The 23968-nt window shown below is 37.0% G+C and overlaps 1 protein-coding gene across 17 annotated transcripts in view; it reads right to left on the reverse strand.

The window, feature by feature from the left end:
• The window catches only part of DOCK9 (dedicator of cytokinesis 9), a 356429-nt gene that overhangs the window by 149707 nt on the left and 182754 nt on the right, over positions 1–23968 (reverse strand). For 16 of the 17 annotated variants that reach the window (XM_069064161.1, XM_069064166.1, XM_069064167.1 and 13 more), the window contains exons 3-7: positions 18831–18920; positions 12488–12570; positions 9517–9586; positions 7224–7319; positions 6152–6286 (exon numbers count right to left, since the gene is read on the reverse strand). In XM_069064161.1, the coding sequence (XP_068920262.1) occupies positions 6152–6286; positions 7224–7319; positions 9517–9586; positions 12488–12570; positions 18831–18920 (474 nt within the window). Of the gene's footprint in view, positions 1–447; positions 899–6151; positions 6287–7223; positions 7320–9516; positions 9587–12487; positions 12571–18830; positions 18921–23968 lie in introns of those variants that run through there. The other variant, XM_069064176.1, reaches the window with a different exon arrangement.

The raw sequence follows: 23968 nt of genomic DNA on the forward strand, positions 1-23968 counted from the left end.
ATCTAAGGGATAGAGTACATGAGTTTGAATTTAAAATGTTGGATTTTTTCACTTCAATGTATTAAGATGTAGGGCTCAAGTCTGGTTAACCTATTTGTTAAATATGTAAAATAAAGACTTTACTGCTTTATCATCTTGCTTATCATTTCACTAAATGTGCCATTCTTGGGGTGCCTAGGTGGCGCAGTGAGTAAGAGCGCTGGCCCGAGTCGGGAGGACCCAGAGCCAGCATCAGATACTTAACACCCACACAAAAAAAAATGGCCGTGTAACCTTGGGCAAGTTACTTAACCCCAATTGCTTTAAAAAAATAAAGTGTGCCATTCTTCCTGGAGCAGGGATATTTCTCTTTCAAGGACCTGAATAAAAACACCCTGGGGCACTCAAGCCTTTTTGTCCCACCACCAGCAAGAGATTTTTCCCAGTGGGGCAAATTCACTTACTCACCCTGGCTCCCACGAATGCATCCCTGATGAACAAATAAGAATGTACTTTGTAACTGTACAAAGAACACGCTCTTAAGATCAGATATCCTGCTCTCCAAGTTAGCCTTACTTTACTCTTCTGTAAAATAAGGGGGTTGGACCCACTGGTCTCGAAGGTCTTCCCCCATACACACTCAGAACCTATGATCCTGTGACTACTTCTTCATCTTCACCTTCCCCCCCCCCATTAAATGTGGGTGTCCCCTAAGGTCCTGTATCTTTAGTCCTCTTCACTTAATGTAAATAGTCTCTGCCTTAGTGATCTCTTCTACTCCCATGACTTCAATTATCACCTTTAGGCAGATGACTGGAATAAGGATATATCTAGCCCAACCTCTCACCTGGATTCTAGTCCCACCTCTCCAATTGTCTGACAGGCACTTTATCTTGATGTCATATCAGCATCTCAAAAGCATCACCATTTCCAGTACTGAATTCATTAACCACCTCCCCCTCCCCCCCCAGCTATTTTGGTAGGAAAAAAACAAGCTTCTCTTCTCAACTTTCCTATTTTGTTTGATGATACCATCACCATCTTCCATAATCACCTAGAATGGAAACCTTAGAACCGCCTTTTGACTCTTCCTTAGCTCCTTCCTTAACTCCAATGAGTTGACACGTTTTATCAATTCATTCTTCACGGTTTTTGTCTCCTTCATCCTCTACTTTCCATTCTCTCTGTCACTATCCTCGTTCAGTCCCTCAACAGCTCTGACATGTACTATCATTAGAGTTTCCTGTCTCCATTCTCTCTAAACTATCACTCAAGCCAGCCATTCATTCATCAACAAGCATTTATTGTGTTTACTACATGCCAGGCATTGTGCTGAACTCTGGGGATCCAAAAAAAGGTGAAAATAGTCTCTGTGAAGGTCTGGTCATGTCAATGACCTGCTCAAAAGTCTTTAGAGGTTCCCTGTACATATAGGACAAAATATAAATTCCTTAGTTTGGCTTCTGAAAGACTTCCACAGTTTGACTTTTACCTGCCTCTCCCTGATTTTATTCTACTTTTCCTCCCACATTCTATGTCCAATCAAATTGGATGTAGCCAATGTACTGTGCCTTGATCTCATCCTGGGTTCTTCCACTTCCATTCATTTGCATAAACTGACTGTAAAGACCAAGTTCAAGTGGCTTCTCTCATTTCATTTTCTTTCCCAAGTTTACTACAAGTATATTAAATGTTATAATATTATTATTACATAATATATACTTTAATATACTCAAGTATAATAAATATATTATTTTCTGAATTTCTCCTTTGGGCTCTATCTTCTGCCATCCCTATTTGTTTACATGTTTAACTCTCTCATCTGGCAATGAAATCTTTGCTGGTGAAGACCTTTTTCAACTTGGCAATCCCATCAACAAAGCATGGTGCCTTCTATATAGCAGATGCTTTATTTTCGTTTGATCTTTGTTTTCAAAGAGGCCCAAAGATATTACAAGGGGATGTCCTGATTCACGGGTGAACTGATTTTAAGTGAGTTAGAGTTGCACAAAGTCATCAGTCTCACTCTCTCTTCCAGAGTCATCAAAGTCCAGGGCAGGACAAAAGTCAGAATGCAGTGGATGACCATGGCGTCTTCAGTGTCTGACCAAGCTCTAAGTGCACCACAGCACCTGCTTCAGGGTAGACACCCCCCTAACTTACCAATAGGTTTGTGACCTGTTCATTACCCTCAGTCTGCTTTTGCTTGTCTGCAGATATGTCTTACTGAGGCGTGCCCACTGTGCAGGCAATAGTTTCTTGGAGCCACAGGTCAGAGCTGAGTATCAGGTGGACACCAAAAGTGGATGAGCAGCCCTGAAAAGGCCTCAGCAAGCCCTCACCTTGAACACCTTGAACAACCATACACCCTGGATGCTTTATAAGCGTTCAAAGAATTTCACAGCAAGCACCTAATAAATGTTGGCCAAATTAAATTTGTTGAATTAAAATCAACTATTATTTTGAAAATCCTTGCTTATGTGTGTATCCACATATTTCTTGGAAGAACAAATATTTTTCCATGAATGCTCACGTATAGAAACATGCAAGATCAATGGCACCTAATATTTACTACAGGAAGATCACTTGTTGGTTTCTTGTCTTAGTAATGAATAATGACAGAATACACTTCCTGACTGAACAGCCCAAAGGCAAACAATTACAAGAACAAATGCTTGTATTCCAATACTTCTCTTGATAGATTATATCTGAACAACATTTAAAGGTTTTAGACAAATATTTCTTTCAAAAAGGGAAGGGGGGCTTAAAAGAAACCAGTCCATGGGCTAGTTCACCATAGTTGTTACTTATTGATATGAAAACATGCAAACTTCATGTTTTATCTTCAAATTAGTAACTGACTTATAACCCTTAATAAAGAAAACAAATATTATTTCTAAGGAGTCTAATCAGAATTGTTATGATTTCCTTAAATTATGAGTGTCTTGGGAATGATAAACAGAAGTAAGAAAATTAGATATGTTTTAAATCTATTTTCTAAAAATGCTTCTTGATGGAATTTCAGGGGGAGAAGAGGTTCCTAATAACTTTTGAACCTAGAATTTGGGGATTTGCTTTCCTTGCCTATGCTTATACGTTACCAGGGTATTGTTGGGAAGGGTGGGTTATTTTTCCCTCCTTAGGGGACACAGGGAGGTCAAAGAGAAAGAAAATTGATTTTTGTTCATTTTTTAAAATGGAGTCTTTTTAAAACTTTACATCAAGAGAAACATACTCTTTCCTAAATGCCATTTGAGAATATGGGCATTTCATCTACCGAACAAGATAGACCAACAGTTGGGAATTGTTCTTCAAAGAAACAGGAAGGCATATCTAAAGAATAACTAACTTCATTTGGACCAAGTGCCCAGGGGATAGAACGAACACAAAGCTTTACAAAGGACAGTTCTGAGCTAGCTATGTGAAACTGAGAAAATCACCAAGTCTCAATTTTCTCATCCATAAGATAACAGGGTAGAACTGAAGAGAATAACGAATAGTTACCTTCCACCTCAGAGATGCTGTGATTCCAAAACAAGGGATTTCTAACCTAGATTTCAAAGACAGATTTCCAGGAGGTTCATATGCTTGGATGGAAAAAAAATAATTTACCTCTTTATTTTCACTAATCTCTAACTAAAAATGAATATTTTTCTTCAATTATTTAAAAACACAGTCTGATAAGTGGGTCACAGCTTTCACAAGACCAAAGGAGATCACTGACACAAAAAAAATAAAGAGCCCCTGTTCTAAAAGAACCATAATACATCCTATCATGCGGTGTAGAAAATAAGCAAATACTAGCAAACTCTAATAAGCACCTGGATTCTATTGATTACTCCCAAGGAGTTTTAGGAAGCCAATTAGTTTCATGCAAGACATTGAATAATTGTATCTTTTGTAAAAAGCATAAATTATTTTACTAGTTTTTCAAAGCCTGATGCAACATATTAAAAGCAAATAACCATACGCCCACACCACTCTGCCATGCCCTTATTCCAAAGGAGGATGAAGGACGAGTCTTCCCACTTGGACTCTGACATACACATACTAAAGATCTCCCTGATTCCACACCAACAGAACATCTACATTTTGTGCTGTACACATAGCAAAGGTTCTCACATAATATAATAAATCAGCCAGATTGTTGTTGTTTTTCTGGCTCTTACTACTTATGGCTGCAAAAGCTGTCTTGCCAAATACCACACACAATAACATGTGTTTTGCTTCAAACTTCTTTTTTTTAAATGCTAGCACTGTGAAGGTCAATTCAAAGTAGCCAGAAAGGTTTCTGGAACTGGGCTCGACTGAAACGCCGACTAAAGGAATCCCACACAAGATGCTGGGCTCAGCTACGTACTGCAGGTAACTACCAATAAAGTTCTCCATCAATGCCGTCAATAACTGCAGCCTTCTTTATTGCCTTATTAACAGAGGCAACTTCTTCCTAGGGTGTTGAAACCAATGGGAGATACTTATATAAAGTTCATTAAAAAAAACAAACAAAACCAACCTCTTATTATCCACGATGTGGTGCTACATACTAGATCAGGTAGCCCAACTACACATGATGGCACAGAAAATGAAGGGGTACATATACAGATGTCTGTTACAGGGCACAGTATCCTTGTTCAATAGCCCCATGCAAAGGTAGCATTGTGTGACATGAAGACCACTTAACTGGAAGCCAAGAGATGAAGGATCAAATCCTGACTCTGCTACCAGCTAGCTCTTCTTGGTGCCTGAGTCTCCATCGGAATAATGAAAGGAATGAGATGAATGATCTCCAAAAATCACCTCCAGCTCTAACTACAGCATGCACAGATAAGGCAGCGGCTCTGTTCACATTCCTCATGTCGAGGAATATGGCAGGCTAGTACCTAAGGAGATGAACTGAAATGATATCAGTTCTACTCTGGCCTTTTGGGAGAAGCTAGTGAAAATGATGATTCCATATTTTCCCGTTGGGCCTGATAAAGGAATGGGGCAAAATACATGCAAAATCACCAGAAATTTTATCTGCTTTCAAAAACAACCCTAAAGTCCCTTCCAAAGCAACCCCAAAGAGCATATAAATAAACCTTCCATCCTTTAGTAATCTATACTGGAATATGAGAATATTTTATATATATGTATATATACACACATATATGTGTATGAATATATATATTTATACATACACATATATACACAAAACTTAAAGTCCTGCTTCTGCTACTATCTATGTGATCTTTTATACATCAGGAAGTTTCTTCATCTCTCTAGGCTTACCTCTGCAATTGTCAAACTGGGGGTGAATTATATAATCTATCTTTCAAAATCTTAAAATGGTATACTATGACAAGTTCAGATATAAACAGCTAGATGGCACCGTGGATAGAGCTTGAATTCAAATCTAATCTCTGATACTTTCTAGGAGAAAAAGGGAGGAGGGGAGAGAAAGAGACAGAGAGTATGACCCTGAACAAGTCACTTAACCTCAGTGTGCCTCAGTTTCATTGAATGCAAAATGAGAATGAAAATAGATCCTACCTCACAGGCTTAATAGCAGCTCCTACTTTATAAGGTGGTTGTGAGAAATAAAAGAGGTAATATTTGTACACAGTTCCTCATACAGAGTAGGCACTTAATCAGTGCTTTTTCCTTTCCCCTTTACTTCAACTCAGTTTGAGTAACCCACTGGAAGCACTCTTTCCAGACTTTGAACTCGATCATGAGAAGGCAGGAAGTGCCATCCCTGAGGCCACAGCAACAGGCCAAGGTAGGGAGGGAAGCTATGCTTAGGTGAATTAGTGCTATATCCTTGCTAAGGATTCTTTCCATATTATGGCTAAATAAACTTCCCTCTGTTCACTGTTTAGAAAAATTAAAACCTCCCACATAATTGGCTTTCCATCTCCTGCAAGACCCTTAGTACATTTCAGCCTTGAATTACATAGCTGTTTGTATATTTGTCTTATCTCACCCACTAGACTCCAAACTTATTGAGGGTAGGGATTATATCTTAGATATCATACCCCAGTGAAATTTGAACCTAGTAGTTGTTCAATAATTTTTAAATGAATGCTTGTATATAACATTTGCAGTGCAATTATGCCCATTTTAAAATTGCTTTATATTTTAATAACAACAATGACAACAAAACCTGATAATGCAATTATTTCAAATTTACCTGAACTACACCCATACAAGAATCCAAAAATATTGATCCTTTTGGCTCCTTGGAGATTTTTTCATCTTTGTAGAAATTCAAATTATAGGATCCATCACCAAGTTGAATCAAATGGAAAAATCGTCTCTTAAATGACTAAGAGAAAAAAAAAATAATTTTGTTGCCACCATTCCAAAATAAAATAAAGATCTCATTATTTATGCAGATAACTAAAACTATACAAAATATACAATTATTATTTCAGAGAGCTCCAAAACTGGCTGAAATAAACATTCCCAGATTTTAGAATGAGCTACAACATAATTGTAGCATTTTATTCATACAGAGATACAGAGGGAGAGTTAACTCTCTTCATCAACTTAATCTCTAAGAATTTACCTCCCTCATCTAGGGAATAGAAATATGATGTAATATTACTATCAAGAAGTAATGATATAATTTCCATTTAGGAAGGAATGAAAGTAATTAAAATCCAGATAAACTTTTTTAAAGCACTAAAATGGCATGCTCTATCATATTTCTCATCGCCTTTCCAGCATGAGGATGACCACAATCAATATTTCTTCTATTCTTTTCTATACATTTACTTTTTCCTTTTCCATTTTCATACTATTCTTACCTCTCTCCTTCTATACTATCCTAATTATTAATCTTGGCCCTTATTCAGCCTTCTTATTCTATGTACTAATGTTTGGCTCGTGGCTTCTCTTTTTAACTACTTTCTTTACACATTCATGATATTTGCACATTTTTTTCTCTTTTACGTTGTACTTAATTAGTGGTCATTATTTCAGTCATAGGAGAAGTTGAATTTAGCTCAAGAAATTCACATTCTGTAAGTGATACTGCATAGGTAGGAATGATTTGTTCCACAACAGAGAAGGAAACCTCAGCTCTTAATGTGTCCCAGCTATTCAGGGCATTTAAATGAGGATGGTGAGCTAGGGAAAAGCAAGTATGACTGGTTGAAAGAATCAATACTATCTGTTTAATACATAAAACTCAGTGCAGCCATTCATTCCTAGCATTGCCACCAAAGGATAAATGATGTCAGGACGACGCACTGTCTTACCCTCATGGTCACACTTATGGCGCTATTCATATTGCCTTTGTACAGCCATCCATGTTTGGTGATGCCGCCTTTCTGAGATCCAAGGGATGCAGCATCCTAGGAGAAGGGAAAATACTGATAATTCTCTATTCCCAGATGTATTTCTAGAAAATCTGGCCAACTGGCACACTGCTCATATTTCTTAAACCTCCTCTGTCACTTTGAAGGAATAAGCAGTTAGGTCAATGAATATACATATTACAATGTAATACTGAGCGCTAAGTTTCACTGTCCTTTCCATCAAAAGATTCATTTGTAAATTAGAAGAATCTTAAATTTCCAAAACCACCAACACCTAGAAGCACTGCAGATACAATACAGTTTCTTAAAACCAAATTTTTAGTGAAATGCATAAAAGCATATGCCATGCTTGACCACTCAAGTTGTGAACTCACACCCAGTTTCATGAAAAATGTTTCCAGATTACACTCCCACATGGCAAGAGAACAACATCAAATTCTTGGAACACTTCCCAGACGCTTGGTTCAAGGAAAGGTAAAGAAAGGGAGTGAAGACAACGACATTGAGAAAGCATGGAGAAAATCGTGGGTTCAGTTTGGAATAAGGAGGAAGGAAAAGAGGGGGAAAGACAAAGGACTTTTTAAAAAAGGATTGGGGGAAAAAGAGTTAGAAAAAGTGAATCAACAAAAGGCAAATTAGTAAGGAGAACACAGAGCCACTCTCCTCCGCTGACTACTGTTTTACAGAATTGTAGTCATAGACCTGTAAGGGATCTCAGGGGTCACCTGGTCTAACACTCACAGTTTACAGATGAGTGAAGTGAAAAGTGAAATGACTCACCCAAGATCACACAGGTAGAAAGCATCAGAGGTATGATTTGGACCCAGGTTTTCTAACTTTGGGCCAGGGTTCATTTCACTTGACTAGGCCCATTCAGGGTTTTATTGCTCTCAAATGAGAAGCTGCTGAGGGGAGGAGAGGCTCTAACTAGCTGGTTCTAAAAAAAAAAAACCCTGAGGTTTATAATCTGCAATCAGCTAGCTGACCTCTCTACTTAGATTTAGACACACACACTCAAATTGACTTTCGGTGACTTCTTTTCCCTTTCAAGATTATATCTGATGCTCATTTTCTCCTGCTTTTAGTTTAAAGGGAAGATAAATGATGGGAACATACAATGAGATTTGATTCCAATCGTCCCACGCCAGTCTAGATCCTGAATCTCACTAGCAATGTGCTTCATTTTTTTTTTTTAATTCAAATGCCATTTGAGGAAATGGCTCTTAATATAGCATTCTGGGAGAATCTGCTACCAAAAGATATTTTAAAAGTTTGTTAGTGAGTGGCTGATAGTGTATAACTAAGCCGACAGCTCTGAAAAGCATCTAAACTCCAAATGGGACATTTGACATCCCAAATAAGTATGAAAATAGAGGGAATATTAGGCAAGCTAACAGTTTTATGGTTTTAAAATGAGGCTTCATTTGCTCCTCTTAATGCCTTAATATGGGGAGCAACTAGGTAGTGCTATAGTGCAGAGTGCCAGACCTGGAGTCAGGAAGACTCATATTCCTGGGTTCAAATCCAGCCTCGAACACTTACAAGCTGTGTGACCCTGGGCAAGTCACTTACTCTATTTGCCTCAGTTACCTCATCTGTAAAATGAGCAAGAGAAGGAAATGGCAAAGCACTCTAGTATCTTTGCCAAGAAAACCCTAAAATGGGATTACAAAGAATCGAACATGACTGAAAAATTACTCAACAACAACAAAAATGCCTTAATATATTTGCATATTTTCCACCATCCTAAGCTATAGTCTCTTCACATTTTTAAGGGTAGCAGAGGGTTTAAAAAAAAAAAAAGAGTGAATTAATTTAGAGTAATCAGGGAATATACCCATTTAAAGATTTAATTTCTGCCATTTTTCTTCATAGTAGTGAATAACCACAATTCAAAGTTGGAGAGTAAAGATGCTGATATATTTTAGTCATGTACCAAATCTGATAAATGAGTGTTACATCTTGCCACCACCCTAGCAGGAATACCCATTAACTTCAAGCCCTAGGAACCGATCAGTCAATTTCTTTGAAATTTTGGGGGAGCAAACAGATAAACAAGATAAGAAAATTTGTTTCATTCATTTTGTCAATTAAGCAGAAACATGAAAAATAACATTTTATGGAAAGATGGTTGATTTTCCAAGTTGTTATAAAAATAAAAGAGGCTCCATTTGACCAATATTTTTACTAATGACGAAGATAAAAGGGAAACAATAACATGCAGTCAATCTACCTCATCTTTGTCAGCTTCTTCATCCACTTCATAAACATGGACAGGAAGTTTATCCAATTTTGCCACTTTGCTTTAAAAAAAAGAAAAAAGTTTTAACGTAAATTATAAATATCAATACATTTATTATCTGTAAATTATCTAGTCAATGAGGATTATTAATAGTCACATCCTTTGCTTTAGCTCTAGGGAAACTGGGGATTTATAAAGACTATTTAGAGCACTTTCTTGGGGTGGGAGATGAATTCACACCAGTATTTCAATCAATGAGTCAATCAATAAGCATTTATTAAGCATCTGCTACATGCCAGTCACTTGTGCTGGTGAAACAAAGAAAAATCAAAGCAACCTTTGCTCTCATAGAGATTATATTCAATTGGGAAAGATAATATGCAAATAATCTGACACATGGGAGAACAGAGTAGTCATGGAACCTGAAAGGGGAAGGCTCTGGCAACGGTAGTGACTGGGAAAGACTTCTTATAGAAGGCAGTGTTTGCGGGGAAGCCACTGTTACCAAGAAGTACAGGCGAGGAAGGGGAACATCCCAGGCATGGAGGGCAGCCAGGGCGGGATTTACTGGTATGCTCCAAGAGAACATGGGATGGAAAAGCTTGCCAATCACTGGCCGCAAAGACTCAGAGGCAGAAGAGATCATCTAGCCCAACCTTATTGTACTGATATGAGAACTAAGAGGCCCAAAAAAGGTGTCATAAAAGCAGTAAGTGCAGAGCCAGGATTGGAACTCTTCCTGAAATTCCACACCCAGAATGTTTTCTCTGCTTTCTACTGATGACACAATGCCAATGATTATGATGCCTCATAATGGTGGAAGATGTGAATAATGTTTACAACACATCAGACGTCATAAAGAATCCATAAATGACAAGTTCTCTGGGGATCAGATAAATCACATTGGAAATTTGCTTAACCCATAAGTTAAATATGGGTTTTTAACATGATAATTCCATGTTCCTTCCTATTCTAATGTTCCTTAAGTCTATGATTCTGAGCAAGAAAATCTATTGCTCATTCTAAGAATGGTAATAAATAATAACAACCAGCCGAAAAGTAGGTCATAAGAAAGAAACAAAGATGAAGGAGGTACCAGAATAATTTCAACTGTTAATCTGACAGCTCTAAGATAAATATTTTTCAAACATAAGCACGTGAAGATAAAATTATACTTGGAATAAAGCGATTTTATAGCAAGATAGATAGATAATGCTTTAATTAAGTGCTTACTATATGTGCCAAGTGTGAAAGATATAAATACAAGCAAATAAAATAATGTCTACCCTCAAGGAGGTTGCATTCTAATAGAAGAAGACAACCATGAAGGGGAATGAATAAAGGGAGGGAAGGATAGACTGATGTTAAGGAAATGGGAAAGTCCAGAAAATGAGTGAAGATAGTTGAACATGGCTGGGGTCCCTCATTAAATGGAGGACAGGAACTCACCAGTGAAGACAGCAGGTTTCAGGGAGCACTACCCAACCCTTAAGGAAAAAAAATCTTCATTTTCTAAAATAGTTGTGTTGAACTCAAATAAAAATGGCACTCAGGAGTTTGCATGCCAAGTTCTGCTGTTTTTGTTTGACACTTTGGCTCTAAGAATTGGAAGGACCAGTAAAGGCCTTTTCTTATAAACCAAACCTCTTATACATCAAATATTTAAGACAGAAATCACAGTAGAAAGGACCAAGTGGGCTTTTGAATGTAAGGTATTAAATATTAATCTTTACTATATTTATGAGTGAAATATTAAATCCACACTACAATTATATCTAGGACTAGGGTGAGAAAAGAAATCTCGTGTCTCTGGGAGTGTGCACACCAGAATACATTGAATTTTGGAAACAGTTTATTGTCACCTCTGTCATCAGGCTTGCTGGGTGACAGTTACCAGTGGTCATGGATCAATTCTACTTGCAATAGAAAAAGGTCAAAATATTTAATGATATAACTCATATTTTCTCCCAATAAGGATTTTATGGGAAAGAAGACCAATGAAAAACAATTACAGAGACAATGACAAGTCCCCAAGTGGAAGATTTTGAAACTGTAGTACAGTTAGAGAGAAGACCATCTGGAAGAGATAATGTTTGAAGGGAGTGTTCTATGTTGAGGTTAGAAAAGAGGCAATTGGAAAGCTGGCTGGACATTATTAAGGAGTGGTTGAACCACACAAATAGACAAAATAAACAGCTTCGTCCTCTGAGAATACTACAAAAAAGGTTACCTCGGCTCACAGATGAAACCAATACAAAGTAAACCAGATGAATAGGTGCTCAAGCAAATTTATTTTTCATTCACTGAATCAGTTTACTTTTTTGAACAGATAATGTAAAATTCTGCTTTCAATTTTCATAATGAATAAAATGCATGCATCCCCCAGTCAACCTTCAAGGCAACATCTGCCATTGACCCACTGGAGGTGCCACTAGTCAACTTCAATGTACTCAACTTTGTTAAAAACTTGGAAGGGGACACTTTTTCTGTGACTTAGTGTCACAGAACACTAAGGAAAATGTTTGAGCTTTGATTCTCTTTTCAAATAAAACACAAAGCCCAAACAAGATCAGACCCTCTTTTACAAAGCCCCAAGTTGACAACATTCCCTCCCAGATTCTTGAACACTTAGTTTTCTATCTTTAACTTTTCTACCCAATAAGTTGCATCTAAGTTATTATTTTTATTAGTAGTTTATTAGTATTGATTATTGGTGCATGCCTTAGAAAACACTAATGGTAAAGGTTAAAATATAATCCAGTAATTCTCTAATAAATTCCATCCAGGTCTTTATTGACTCGCAAAGGCAAAAGCAAAGATATCCCAAACCAACTGTGTATTTTTAAAAATCACTGGAATATCCTCTTTATATTTATTTGTACATGAAAATTGAGCCTCTCAAGCACAGAGCATGCACTCAACATGATCAATCCCATAATACGACGTCAGATGATTTACTTACTTTGGAAGCTGCCGGAACTCTCCAGAGTAGTCTTCATATTTATAATTCACAACGTGCCAGTCAGAGTTATAGGTTTTGATGCACTATATGGGTAGAAATAAATAGCAAAAGGATTAAAAGTTTAAAAACTATAGCCCAAGGCAGCCATACTCATAATAAAATAGTGAACTGCCCCAATGGTACCAAGTACTACACCTCCCATCTCCAAAACCTTCCTCTATATTGGGGCAAAGGAATTAAACTCTATTAGGAGAATTTCATCAGTTGAACTTGTCAGTCAGTTAAACAGAATTTAATAAGTATTTCCTATGTACCAGGCACTGTGCTAAATGCTGGGAATACTGGAAAAGTAAAAAAAAAAATCTCCCCTCAGGGAGTTTCCATTCTAATGGGAGAGACAATTCATCAAATAACTGAGTATATATAAGATTATAAGAGCAGATGAAGGTAATCTGAAAGGGGAAGGCATTAGCATTTGAGGAAACTAGGAAAGGATTCCTGGAGAGGGTGGAATTTGAACCGAGTCTTAAAGGGAGCCAGTGAAACCAAGTTGCAAAGGTGAGGGAGTAAAGCATTCCAGCCATGGGGGACAGCCAATGCAAAAACATAAATAGGACATGGAAAGTCATGTTTGGGGAACTGCAAGGGGCCACTAGATGGCGCCATAGTGCACAGAGTGCTTGGCCTGGAGTCAAGACTGATTTTCCTGAGTTCAAATCTCATCTCAGACACTTATGAGTGTGTGACCCTGGGCAAGTCACTTAACCCTGTTTGTCTCAGTTTCCTCATCTGTAAAATGAGCTGGAGAAAGAAATGGCAAACCACTCCAGTATCTTTGCCAAGAAAACCCTAAATGCAGTCATAAAGAGTCAGACAAGACTAAAACAACTTCAAAGAGTAGATCATTGTAGTTAGAAAATGGAATGCATGGAAAGAAGTCATGTGTAAGAAGTCTGGAAAGGCAGAAAAAGGTCAGTTTACCAAGAGCTTTAAATGCCAAACAGAGGACTTTATACTTTGAAATTCTGCATATGGCCAGTCCTATTATAAATTAGATACAAACATTATTATTTCTTCCCTTTGTCACTTGACTTCTTTAGAAGAGCAATAGAAAACCCTCCATGAATATGTAAACGATGAGAACTTTAACTTTAAAATGTTAATTGATATTTAATTGTTATTACTATGCTATGAAAGATGGATGAAAACTGTACTTTTACCCATCTTTCCAATGAGCTTCTCCTAAGAGCATTCTTAAGTCTTAGGAATTTTTTCCCTTCTTTTTATTAAAATGGTATTCTTATATGGCAAGACTATAAGACAGATTCCATTTCATAGTAACCCTTATGATTTATTCATAAACATTTTTCTTAAATTTATACACCATTCCATGCCAAGGCTTCTATTAGTGACACTAACCTAAATACATTTCATTTGAATCACTTCAGCTATAACAATTCATACACAATCTCCAGTAACATCCATGCAAGAATGGAAGAGTTTCTAACACCCTAAAAAATAACATGATTAGGCCTTCATATAGGAATGATTTTGAATCTACACTGGATAAGTAGTAGAATGCAGCATTATCATTTCATTTGAACCAACTAGAAAAACACATATGCATTTTCTGATCAGTTTTTGGCTAATCAGAAACAGATTCACCACAATGTTTGTCCCTTCTGTATTATCAATATGGATCTTTCACTATTGAAATTATTCCTAGAACTCAGTAAGATCAGGGATGATTTTCTCAATATGGCTAGAATACCAAGACTGGCCCTCTAGACCACAACATTTTGCTAAGTCCCCCAAGTCCATGGAAACTAAGCCAAATGAAAGCCAGGAAGGAGGCAGCTTAGCATAGGAATGAACACATTATAGTAGGGAGCTAGAAAGTATTCGGTAACTCCTAATACGGTGTTTTTAATTATCCTTTTAAATTATGGATTTAATTATAAGTAAAAACAAACATTTCAGTATGCAAAGAAGAACAAGAAAGGAGGTTTCTATAAGAAACTAGAACTGTTACTTATAATATGGTTTTTAAGAAGTACATATAAAATTTAACAAGCATATATAAGGATATAAAAAATTTAACAAGGTTGTAGCAAAACTACTGGTGTTTACTCTTTTTCCATTCTGTTCATATAAAAATCACTAATAGTCATCATATATACATACATACAAATATATATACAAATACATATATATACATACACACACACACACACACATATATATATATATATAAATAACTACCCATTAACATCTACACCAAGAAGAAGCCCACCCTCATAACAAATATGAATAGCTGGAAAAAAAAACATGTCAGAGAATTATGTCTCATTTTCTACCTCTAGATCATTCAGTCCTAATTATTTGAAAATATGCTTTATATTTATAAACACATTTAACTTTCAAAGTGATTTCCCATCTAGAACAAAGGAGTACACTTAAACCAAAAAATATTCCAGAGCCAAATTTCACCATTTTTTAGTGAAGGGTAGGAACAAATACTTTTTTTTTGGGGGGGGGGGGGGGGTGAGGCAATTGGGGTTAAGTAACTTGACCAGGGTCACAGAGCTAGTAAGTGTCAAGCATCTGAGGCCAAATTTGAACTCAGGCCCTCCTGACTCCAAGGCCAGTGTTCTATCCACTTCACCACCTAGTTGCCCTTGGAACAGACACTTATTAAACACCTGCTATATGTCAGGCACTATACTAAGCATTTTACAAATCTTACTTTATTTGTTTCTCACAATAAGCCTGGGAGGTATGTCCTATAATAACCCCAGCTTTTCATTTGAGGAAATGGTGGCAAAGAGATATTAATTGGAGTCACACAGTTAGTAAAACTCTGAAGTCACATTTGAACATAGGTCTTCCTAACTCCAGGCTCAGCCCTCTAACCATGGGTACAACTGCTTTGTTAGCACATAGAAGCAAGAATAGAGTTTATTGCTTAAAATGGCTATTTGTCTGGCAACAGGAGAGATCTTTTAGCTCCTGTTTTCCTTAAAAAAAATCAAGGGAAAAAGGGGGGGGCTAGGTGGCACAGTGAATAGAGCACTGGCCCTGGAGTCAGGAAGACCTGAGTTCAAATCCAGCCTCAGACACTTGACACCTTACTAGCCGTGTGACTTTGGGCAAATCACAACCCCAATTTCCCTCCAAAAAGCCAAAATATATATATATATATATATTTTTTTTTTTAAATCAAGGGAAAACTACCATAACACTCGCTGCAATATATTTACATATTTGTTACACAATGAATTAGTATACTACAGAAGTCACACAGTTATGGTGGAGTAGTGAAAAATTCCTTTAAAATGATTCTGCAAAGAGCTATAAAACTGTGCATACCCTTTGACTCAGAAATACCACTACTAGGTGATATTTGGTAGGTCTGTGCCCCAAAACAGATTTAAAAAAAAGAAAAAGGACCTATATGTACAAAAAAATTTATAGCAGCTCTTTTTGTGACAGCAAAGAACCAGGAACTGAGGTGATACACATCAACTGGGGAATGGCTGAACAAGTTGTGGTATACAATTGTGATGGAATACTATTGTGCTACAAGAAATGCCAAGCAGGTGAATTTCAGAAAAACCTGGAAAGACTTACATGAACTGATGCAAAGTGAAATGAGAAGAACCAGAACATCATACATAGCAACAGTAATATTGTATAATAATCAAATGTGAATAATCAAATCCAGGAAAATTGTGAAGGACCTATGATGAAAAATGCTATCCACCTCCAGAGAAAGAACTAATGGATTGCAAATTGAATGCATACTTTTTTACTTTATTATTCTTGGGTTTTTTAGTCTGCTTTTTCTTCTGTAATATGGATAATATGGAAGTGTTTTACATGACTGCATATATAATCCATATCAAGTTGCTTGCCTTCTCAAGAAGGGGGAAGGGAGGAAGTCAGGGAAAGAATTTGGAACTCAAAATTTTTAAAAACCAAAGTTAAGGGGCGGCCAAGTAGCAGAGCAAGTAAGAGCACTGGCCCCAGGGTCAGGATGACCTAGGGATCGAATCCGGGCTCAGACACTTAGCACCCACCCAGTAACACCTGGCTGTGTAACCTTGAGCAAGTTACTTAACCCCAATTGCTTAGGGGCAGCCAGGTGGCTCAGCAAGTAAGAGCACCTGCTCCAGTGTTGGGATGACCTGGAGATCGAATCCGGGCTCAGATACTTAGCACCACACCCAGAAATAACTGGCCGTGTAACCTTGAGCAAGTTACTTAACCCCAATTTCTTAAAAAAAAAAGTTAAAAACTTTACATGTAAATAAGAAACAATAAAATAAAAATTAATGTAAAAATAATTCTGATTCAATTCTATAAGAAGGAAATAAGGCATTCTAATTATTTTAAACGCACAGTATACATTTAAATATTATACTCTCAATATAACAAGAATAAGCTGCCTCAAATTGTTTCTGAGAACTAGATGGGGGCATAAATCCTAAACAAATAAGACATCTATGTACTCAGAATTTGCATACAAATGAAAATGCCATTAGGAAAAAATGTGAAAACATTGCTGTGGTGACTAAATTAAAAAGTACAATGATACACACACACACACACACACACACACACAAATTAACCACATCTCATATAATTATTTTTTTTAAACAGTCATTTCAATCTAGAATTAGATGTCAAAAAGCAGTAAATCAATGAAGCAGTAAAAGTCTGGCAACAATAATTTGGTTTGTATTTAAGCTTCCATGCCTCTGCTCAAGATGCATCAATATTTTGAAGCTACGCTCAATATTCTTTGAAACTTTAAACAGCTATTATGTCATTCTCTTTGGGGCCAGAAGGCAGACAGGAAGTATTCTTTACTCCACCCTTTGTGGCAGCATCACCAAAGTGTTAAATTATGTTGGCTCCAAAAGCAGCAGGATAAATCCATCCATGCTGCAACTATACCAGAATTAAGGTATAAAATGTCTACTTTCTCTTAATATTTCATTTTGTTGAATAATTTTAAAAATATATGATGTTGATCATTGTTTTATTTAAGTACAATAAAATAAGCATTCATTCTTATGTGGAAGATTCTCAGAGAATTCATTACTGTGGTACAGTACTACGGATAGGGGGATGAATAAGCATTTATATAGCACCTAACCACTTACCAGGTACTATGCTAAATGCTTTATGTAACATTATTTAATGTAATACTGATGGACTTTTTTTTTTTTGCCTTTTGGAGGGCAATTGGGGTTAAGTAACTTGCCCAAGGTTACACAGCTAGTTTTTTGTATGTGTTAAGTATCTGAGGCTGGATTCGAACTCAGGTCCTCCCGACTTCATACTGGCCCACCTAGCCGACCCAATCCTGATGGACTTCTGAACTTCTTTAAGAACAGGAAGGTGCTCTAATGAAATTCCAAGTTTAAACTTAAATATTCCAAATTTTCAGCTATCACCATATAAACAGTCTCACTGGTTGGTCTTTGCTCAAAAGTATATATAGCTTGCTGGCATGAAGAATATCCTAACAATGTATTGATCAGGAATGTGGAATTAAAATATCCTTATTTTTATGCCAATTTCTATTTGGTGCTGAAATGAAAGGCAATAATTTGTTAAGCATTTTTTCTATTCAAAACATCCAGATTTAAAAAAACTAAATCTGACAAAATCTAAAACACAGCTAAAACGGCTGTTCCATTCTTAGCAAGATAGTGTCTATTTGTAATTCTAAGCAATAGTGGTTATAAAAACATACCAAGCAAGGACCATACCAGAAATGACTCTTTCTCTCTGTTACCTACCACATTGCTGGCAGGCATACCATATATGTGAAACTAGTCTGAAAGGTAACTTTGAAAAAGAACCTCCCACCTTCTTTAAAAAGAAATACACCAACCCATCCTCCTTTCAGGATAGAGCATTATAGTTAAATTGCTCTATATTGTTACTCATTCTGGGTAACTGGACAGGTCATTTGCATATCTGTGTTAAATAATGATTGGAGAAGAGCCAGTCCACCCCTATGCATTCACAACGAATTCATCATCCTAGTCACACTACAGGAATCATGTAGAATGCATGCTTTGGGGTCAGAAGTACTCACTGCTGACAAGTCCTTCTGCAAGCTTTGCAAGCTTTGCAAGCTCTGGAAACAAGCCAGGAATGAGCTAGGGTGTGCTTGTCTGCATATTCAACTTTTCCCCATAAAAAGGCAGTTCCTTCTGGGACAATTTTTGGAAAACAATAGCTGAAGCCAAAAGGGGCAAAAACATCAAAAATTCCCCAAACAACAGAGACATGTCAATTCCTTCAATGAAACACTACAAAGCATTACCTCTGTAACAAATAAGCTCTGGGCCTCCTTCTCGGCATTTGGAGGAACTGTTGAACATACGTATCGACCCTGTCGCCTCAGTATTGCTGTCTGTAAACAAAAACACATAGAAAAGTCTTTTGTTAAATGGAAAAATCAAAAGGTAATGTAGCAAAATCGAGCCAAGAGTGAAGAATCAATGTCTCCCCCTCCATACAGTCACTTAACACCAGATGTTGGATTGTCATATCAGTCAGCAGAAGGAATAGTCTCTTTCCCACTCCTACCAACATGAATTTTGAATTTGCTGTATAAAACACAAAACTCTATATTATCTTTTTTTAAATAATTCATAAAAGAGCAAGCCCCTCCAGTACCATCCTGGTTTCTGAATACTGAATGGCTTTGCATGAGACCATGCAATCTCCCCCCTAGCCAGCCCTATCTGCTGCAGGTCAGCTTATTGGAAAGTGATAATAAAAAGTAATTTACTGGTTATTTAGCCCAGAGGTTCTTAACTCTTAACTTTTGCTGTATCATGGTGAAGCCTACAGATTTCTTTTCAGAATAATATTTTTAAATTAATAAAATAAAATACATGGTATTAAAAGGAAACATTGAAATACAGTTAGAAAAATTTGCTAAGTATTCAAACTTTAGTTAAACTCCTTCTTGACAACCACTGGGATACTGGGCCCTGAATGGGGGAAAGGTCTTACATATTTTCGCCGCGGGTTCGTAACTCACAGCAATGACCCAGCCTGAGATTTCTCAATGTTAAACAGAATCAAAGGATCGTAATTTTGGTACAGGATAGGAGCTCACAGCTCAGAAGCCACCTAATCTATCTAGTCTAATCCCCCAATTTACAGACAAAGGAGGAGAGGGTGATTGCAGGGCATCACCAAGATGAGAACGATACATCGTGTTGTGTACCAGACAGGGACAGTATATACACTTTCCCCATGGGAAAACGCATTCTGCTAGTACAATTATTAATGGTCCATGTGTAATATCCATGGTCCCAGGCAGGGAGGAGGTTCCCTGAATGACAGCTCTGTGAATCCTCATGATGGTTAAGAGAAAGAGCTCCAAGCTGGGCGCTAGACATGTTCAAACTATCTAATATACTGACCATCAGCAACTAATTAGGGACCCAGAATACTCGCTCCCCTCCCGCATCTCTGCTGATAAATGCTGAAATGTGAACCATTTGGAGTATGTGTTGCCTTAGTATAGTATGATAAAGAAACTGAATCATAGCACATTCAAAAACTAGATAAAACTGATTTTGGATTACCCATTTCCTTTTAGATTATCTTCACCTCAGCTCTCTATATTAACAGAGAACACAATACAATGGAATACAATGTGGTATACAGGAAAGAGCTCTGGAGTCCAAAGACTTTTTGAATCTCAAGCTCTGCCACTTAATGTCATCTTAATGTCATCTTGGGTAAAACAATCAACCTCTCTGGGTCTCTAATGTGAGGAAGGTGCATTAGACCACAAAGGTCCCTTCTAGCTGCAAATCTCTGCTCCTATGAATTCTCTTAGACTCCGTTTTCGCATCTGTAAAATGGGGGCATTGTGGCGTCTAGGGTCCCTCTAAACCCTAATTTACTATGATTTATGTCTTTACCTTGTTACTCAGAATCACCATAATAATAACTCATTCATTAACCCTTCAAGGTTTACAAAGTCTTTTCCTTACAAACCTCCAGATCGGTGATGCAAATACTATTTTTACCTTCCCAAATGAGCCAACTGAAGCTGAGAAGGATTAAAAGGTTTGCTTACAGTCACACAATTCTTAAGTGTCAGGATTTCAGCTAGAATTTGTTCTTTTTGCTTGTTATTTCTGCGTCCATCGCTCAGCATAGTACCTGCCATATAATAAGTATTTAATAAATGTGCATTGCCAGTCTGCCTCCCTAATTCCTAACTGAACACTCTAACCCAATACATTATGTCTCATTAATATCAATCTCCCTTGGATGGGAGATCGTTAAAGAAATTTTTTTCTACTTTAGGAAATGATGAAATCCTAAATATCAGCACATATTTACTACCTGTTCCCATCCTATTTGAGTCAGAATATCCAGAATTTTGTAAACTATTATATTTTTATAACATCTGCCCAATGTCATGGGACCAGGAGAAGGATTATGAGGTCTATTCTTCCCCAAGAAAAGAAACTTTCAAGGAAACCAGCTGCCATAGTTTCCTTAAATCATTTTCATAATGGTCTTGTCATCTCTTGACCTTCCCAGGTGATACTTTTCCAATATATTTTATAAAGGAAATAAAAACAAGGATGGGAAGTAGATATTGTCAAGCCCCCAACAAGACAGTACAACCACCTCAAAAACAAAACACTCTTAAATATTAAAGGGAATCTTTAATTTAAAACAAGTAAGATGCTCTGTCAACTTGATTGAGGATGACATGTTAACTTTCTGAAGAGTTCTAAGTATGTTTTTGCTCCTGGATAGAGAGACAAAGCCCTATCTTCCTACTCAACGGAAATTTTTTTTTTTTTTGCTTTTTGGAGGGGGGAAGGCAGGGCAATTGGGGTTAAATGACTTGCCAAAGGTCACACAGCTAGTAAGTGTTAAGTGTCTGAGGCCAAATTTGAACTCAGATCCTCCTGATTCAAGGGCCAGTACTCTATCGCTGTGCCACCTAGCTGTCCCTCAACAGAAATTTTTTAAAGGAGTTAGAATTTAAATATTCATTTTCATCCATTTAAAGTAGATACACTTCTTTAATACATAATTTTTCATCTTTGTGCCACTCCTGGCACGTCTCTGAACACAGTAGGTGTCGACTATATTTTAAACACATTGATATTCACTGATATGAATTTTTTAACTCTATGTAAAACTGCTAGAGATGAAGACTCCAGAAATAGCTCAAATCAACAAGTAAATACCTACTTTGTGCCCAACACTGTGCTAAGTGCTAGAGATACAAGGACAAAAAGTGAAAAAAGTTCCTTCTCTCAAAGAGCTGACAGTTCAGCCAAGAAAGACAATGTGTGTCTATGCGTGTGTGTATTCATATGTAGATATAAGTATATACAAGTAGATATAAATATGTTTATATATATGCAGATATAAGTATGTACAAGTAGATGTAAATATGTGCATATATATGCAGATGTAAGTATATACAAGTAGATATAAATATGTGTATATATATGCAGATATAAGCATATACAAGGCATCTGGCAAGGTGATTTTGAGGAACAAGGTCTAGTAGTTGCAGATACTAAAGAAGGTTTCATGTATAAGATGGCTCTTCAGCTGTGCTTTTAGGGAAACTAGGGAATCTTTTTTTTTTTTTCCAATTTTTTAACATTTTTAATTTAAAGTTCTGAGTTCCAAATTCTATCCCTCCTTTTCTCCCTCCCTTCCCCCTTTCCTCAGACAAGCAATCAGATATAGGTTATACATATGCAATTGTGTAAAATGCTTCCATATTAGTCATTTTGTAGAAGATTTCAATAAAAGAAAAAAATGAAAGAGAAAAATAGCATGCTTCAGTCTATATTCAATCAATATCATTTCTTTCTCTGGAGGTGGTTACTCCTTTGGGATTATCTTGGATCATTGAAACTAAGATTCTAAGAGCCAGAAGCAAAATGGGAGTTCATTCCCAACATGGGGGACAGTCCATGCATGGAGTGCTATGTACAATGAAGAAGAAGGCAAGTTAACTGGATCACAGGTTGCATGGAGGCTAGTAATAGACAATAAAACTGAAAAGGTAGGTTGGGACATGTTGCGAAGGGTTTAAATATCAAGGAAGTTTATATTTGAACTTCAAGACCAAGGTACAAAGAAGAATACCACTTTCATGATAATGGAATTCCAAATGTTGGGTTAGTTACTCTATAACATGATTCTTATTTTATCAGCAAAGGATACAGTCTTAGTTTAGACATGACCAGATTTACCCTCCGATTGAGATAGAAAGTGTTTTTACAGCAGTTATTCCTAGAAGCGGTGCTTTGGAAGCTTTTGACAACATAGTTCATTCTAAAAGGTGAGCTTAGAAGTCAGGGAGCTAGAGTTTACTCTGGCATACTGGGTTTTTAAAAAATCATTTAAAGAACAAGTCAGTTTCAGAGCTAGAAATTCTCTCAGAAGTACCATCAAATAAGTCCAAAATATTTATGGACCACAAGAGCTACCAAAAATAAATGTGTTAGCAAAAAAGCCCTATATTTGTCTCTAGAAGAGATGTGCCTGCATTAAGCAGTCTACATTTGAAGACTCCCTCACCCGTTAAAGAGAGCAATGAGGGACTAACCAAAAACAAAAAATCTTGTATTTAAAAATACAGCATTTTCAAGTTACCAACAATAACCAGGTATTGTAAGTACTGACATAACTAAATTGTCTGAAACTACAAAAGCTCAGATAAATTAAATGTCTTGTCTGCACTCACAGTACAGACTAGTCAGATCCTAGTTTCCCTTACTCCAAATCCTGTTCTTTCTTCAGATGCATATGAAATATCATTAAACATCACAGTTTCAATTCTCCTTTGGTTTGGAATTTTTTTCTTTAAAAAGTTAGCATTTGATGAAAGTCAACTTTGCATTAGTTCATATACAATCTTTCCACATTTGGCAAAGGACCGATAGAGTGGAGGAGATACAGAATGAGGCACACATCCTTACATATGGGCACTGTGTGGATCTGTTTTGATCGAACACACAAATTTGTTGGGTGGCTAGATGATACAATGGATAGAGTGCCTGGCTTGGAGTTCAGGAAGACTTATCTTCTTAAATCCAAATCCGGCCTCAAACACTTACTAGCTGTGTGACACTGGGCAAGTCACTTGACCTCTATCTACCTCAGTTTCCTCAGCCATAAAATAGGGATAATAACAACAACTACCTCACTGGGTTGTTATGAGGATCAGATGCAATTAAGAAAGCACTTAGCACAGGTTTCAGAGGTCAAGATTTATATTCCTTTGGGCAGAACATCTGCAGGTTCAGTTATGAAACCCTAGGTGGACAGAGGAAATGGAAGGGAGGGGAAGGGGGAAAAGGGAAGGAGAAAGAAAGAGAGAGAGAGGGAGGGAGGGAAAGAAGGAGGGAGGGAGAGAGGGAGAGAGAAAGAGAGAGAGAGAGAGAGAGA

Source organism: Petaurus breviceps, unplaced genomic scaffold (genome assembly GCF_028583685.1).
Source record: "Petaurus breviceps papuanus isolate PSGF00001 unplaced genomic scaffold, PetGlider_PUasm1.0 90625, whole genome shotgun sequence".
NCBI classification, from domain to species: Eukaryota; Metazoa; Chordata; class Mammalia; order Diprotodontia; family Petauridae; genus Petaurus; species Petaurus breviceps.